The 4,065-nt window shown below is 40.2% G+C and overlaps 1 protein-coding gene across 1 annotated transcript; it reads left to right on the top strand.

The window, feature by feature from the left end:
• The first annotated feature begins 954 nt into the window (after nucleotides 1-954).
• LOC109153940 lies at nucleotides 955-3,523 on the top strand. Its single transcript, XM_019301830.1, has 3 exons — nucleotides 955-1,390; nucleotides 1,479-1,577; nucleotides 1,857-3,523. Exons 1-3 carry the CDS (start codon nucleotides 955-957, stop codon nucleotides 3,521-3,523), a joined length of 2,202 nt encoding a protein of 733 aa, XP_019157375.1.
• The last annotated feature ends 542 nt before the right edge of the window (nucleotides 3,524-4,065 follow it).

The raw sequence follows: 4,065 nt of genomic DNA, 5'->3' as shown, positions 1-4,065 counted from the left end.
AAGAGCTTGAAGTTGGTTTTCGGCATGCATGTCCCCTTCTCCAAAATAGATGTTTGAAGATTAAGATGGTGTATTAGGCTGTAGCCTTTTTGTATGTGGTTGAGTCATACAAACCCCTGTAATCTTGGTGAACATCTAGTGGATTGGGCTGACGTGAGTTGTCCCGCAGACGTGGATTGGGCTGACGTGAGTTGTCCCGCAGACGTAGGAGAAGCGCTCCGAACTGCGTAACAATTCTCTTGTGTTATTGTTTTGTTTTATGCTTTCAATTTTTGTTATTTACATTTGATTAAAAAATCTAATTAATGAACGCGATTGTTACATAACATAAAATCAAGTAGAAATATAAGTTACATCTTGCATTCAAGATTCACGGTGAAATTTCAAATTTCACCTTTGTGATCTGTTGAGGCGCTTGACGCCCTTGTTATTTACCCGAGTAGAAGGGCAAATTAATGTGTGGACCATGGTCCACACAATGATATGTGGACCATAACAAAAAGTACATTTTAAATATACTAAATGTATATTATTTTTGTACTGAATGTACATTATACAATATAATGTACACTTAGAACAAAAATAATGTACATCCCCTGAATACAATGTACATTATTTTTGTACTGAATATATATTATTTTTGTATTGAATATACATTATTTTACAGTAGACAAAATACGATCCACACAACTTGTGTGGACCATGATCCACACAATAATAATTGGAGTAGAAGGGATCGCAGTAACTACAAACATTAAAGAATGCACTTTAAGGATGGCAATTAAGTGGCAACTGAGATGCAGTTGCTTGACCCAATTGTTATTTTGGTAGAAGTTTGAAGTGGTCAACATAATGGTCGAAGTCGTGTGAAGTAATTTTAGTTATTTGTATTTTACAACTTATTAAGAATATATTTTGATACTCATAGCCCTAAGTAATGTGGTTTATAGGATAATGGCTAAAATGGTTACACAAAGAATGAAGCCCCTGATGGAGAATGTTATATCTGATTCGCAGAGTGCGTTTATACCAAATAGGCTCATTACTGATAATATCTTGATAGCAGCGGAAGTGGGTCATTATCTGAGTAGGAAGCAGTGTGGAGTGGTAGGATGGGGGGCTCTCAAATTGGACATAGCAAAGGCCTATGACCGTATGGAGTGGCCATTCTTACAAGGGATGTTAAAGGCCTTGGGGTTTGATGAGAGATGGGTGGAACTCATTATGTTATGTGTGACTACTGTGTCATACAGGTTTTTATTAAATGGTTCTACCAGTGAACCGATCATACCTACCCGGGGTCTCAGGCAGGGTGATCCATTCTCACCATATCTGTTTATTATATGCGCGGAGGGACTATCTGTGTTATTACAACAGGCACAGAATGATGGTTTGATACAGGGCTGCAGGGTCGCGCGTGGTGCACCCCTAATATCTCATTTGTTTTTTTGCTGATGATAGCCTGTTATTTTTCAAAGCTAACCCACGTGAGGCTACTGAGGTGAAGAATTGTTTGGCAGCCTATGAGAGTTTGTCTGGACAAATGGTGAATTATCACAAGTCTAGTATCTATTACAGTAAGAATACAAATCAGGAATGCAGGGATGTGGTGACACATATTTTAGGGGTAGACTAGGCTCCTAATTTTGGCAAATATCTGGGATTACCACCTTTTGTGGGGAGGAATAAAAAGGCGGCCTTTGACTATATTGAGGACAAAATCCGACAGAGAATTGGGTCGTGGAGCAAGAAATTTCTCTCATAGGCAGGAAAGGAAATATTGTTGAAAAGTGTGGCTCAAGCTATGCCTACCTTTTCAATGAGTGTTTTTTTGTTGCCTATATCTGTGTGTACAGCTATTGAACGGACAATGAATCGCTACTGGTGGGGCTCAGGGACTGACCGTGACATTCATTGGAAGGCATGGGATAAATTGTGTATCCCGAAGCAGTACGGTGGCCTGGGATTCAAGGATCTGAAGGCATTTAATTTGGCAATGTTGGGTAAACAGGCATGGAGATTGTTGACCAATACTGACTCACTGGTCTCTCGTGTATACAAAGCAAGGTACTACCCTAAAAGCTCGTTTTATGAGGCAGATATTGGAAATAATCCTGGTTATTGCTGGCTTAGTATTATGGCTGCCAAAGAATTAATAACAAGTGGGGTAAGACGACGTATTGGGGATGGAAAGTCTACCTTGATATGGGAACATCCCTGGCTTCAGGATGATCTAGACCCAATGGTCCAAACGGAGATGCCACCACAGCTAGCTGGTGCAAAAGTTGTGGGATTAATTGATCAGAATATTGGTACATGGGATCCCCACATTTTATCAGATATTTTCCAACCAAATGACATACCAAGAATTTTAAAGATCCCGATCTCGCAGGAGTATGAGGATATATGGTATTGGTATGGGGATCCAAATGGTTGCTATTCAGTCAAGAATAGGTACAGGCTTACTGTGGGCACTTATGAGAATAATACTGGTTTTGATAAGTGGCAAACCCTATGGAAGTTGAAAATCCCCCCTAAGTGGAAGACATTTCTATGGAGATCTATAGGTGATATCCTCCCTACCACAACCAATTTGCTTATAAAGAGGGTGGAAATTAGCCCAATATGTGCCATGTATGGAGTTATGAATGAGAACACAATGCATGCCTTAGTATTGTGTGACTATGCTAGGGCCACATGGGATCAATCTAACCTTCCACTCCCCCATTTTGTAACGAATATTTTCCAGGAATGGTTTAGAGTAATCCTAAAGGTTCTAGATGCTAATGTGATATTGTTTGCAGCTGGAATATTATACAACATTTGGAGAGCCCGGAACGATGCCGTTTGGAATGCATGCCTGCCAAGGCTAAAGAAGATTATTGCGATGGCCATAGCGTCCGTGCATGCGTGGCAGCAGGTGCATGTGGCTGCCCCCTCACAGCCGACCACCCTCGCCAATGCCGGCTTAATGCCGTTACCGCCGGTGCAACAATCTGGCCCCCTTGCCGAGTCACAACCGGTGCCGCCGTTATCTCCCTTTGCCGTTGCTACTGGAATGGGAATAATGGAGCCAGTGCACTGCTTTGTTAACGCCGGTTTTCGGCCCCAGTCGAAGACCGCCACAGTTGGAGCGGTGTTGTTCGATGCGCACGGCGGATACATCTCAGCGTATGCCGCACCCTTGCAAAACTGTTTCTCACCGCTTATGGCCGAGGCTCTTGCATGCAAGGAAGTTTTATCATGGCTCAGGGCACGTGGCGAACCTTCAGTTGAGTTGTTCACAGACTGCCAGACACTTCAGGCATATTTAGCCACTTCGCCAATTCAATCTAGATCCTATCTTGGTTATGCCCTTGATGACTGTAGGACTACTATGGCTATGTTTACTTATTGCTCAGTAATTTTTATTCCTAGATCGCAAAATTATTTAGCACATATGTTAGCAGCTGAGGCTTTTAATCTCGATACGACTATGTACTGGGATACTATCCCACCTGACTCAATTTTGAGTTATTTATAAATATAACCACATTGGTTTTTCAAAAAGGAATATATTTTGTTGTTTTCAAGTTATCTTGCTTAGTTTTGCACAATGTTGCAAAAATACGTTAGGCGCCCCTTAGGTGCCTAGGTGCCCGATTTTTTAATTATTATTTTTAAATTAAAGTAAAATTTATAAAAATTCACTAATAAAACAAAAGATTCCTCTAGTTTTTTCTTACAAACTATTTATATAAGTGGTTGTAAAATTGTTCAAAATATTATTGAAACCATCTAAATACATAAAAAAAAAAAATAATAAATTAAAATTAAGAGCAAAAGAAGCATTTTTTTCATAAATTGGTGGGGCAAAACGCCTACGAAATTTGAGAAAAAATAGGCGGTTTGAAATTATTTTTTTTATCCAAAACGGATAACAATTTCGAAAGTTATGCCTTGACAAAGTTTCTACACTTCGCAACAAAAAAAAAATATAAGAAAAAAAAATGCCTGTTCGATCAGCCGGCAAGGCGGTCTAGCTGGCCGCGGAGAAAGCCGATTCTGACCTTCCTCGTTGTGACC

The sequence above is a fragment of the Ipomoea nil genome, unplaced genomic scaffold (assembly GCF_001879475.1).
Source record: "Ipomoea nil cultivar Tokyo-kokei standard unplaced genomic scaffold, Asagao_1.1 scaffold2565, whole genome shotgun sequence".
NCBI lineage: Eukaryota > Viridiplantae > Streptophyta > Magnoliopsida > Solanales > Convolvulaceae > Ipomoea > Ipomoea nil.
The sequence above is the reverse complement of the archived record's forward strand: the minus strand, read 5'-3'. Positions and strand labels throughout refer to the sequence as shown.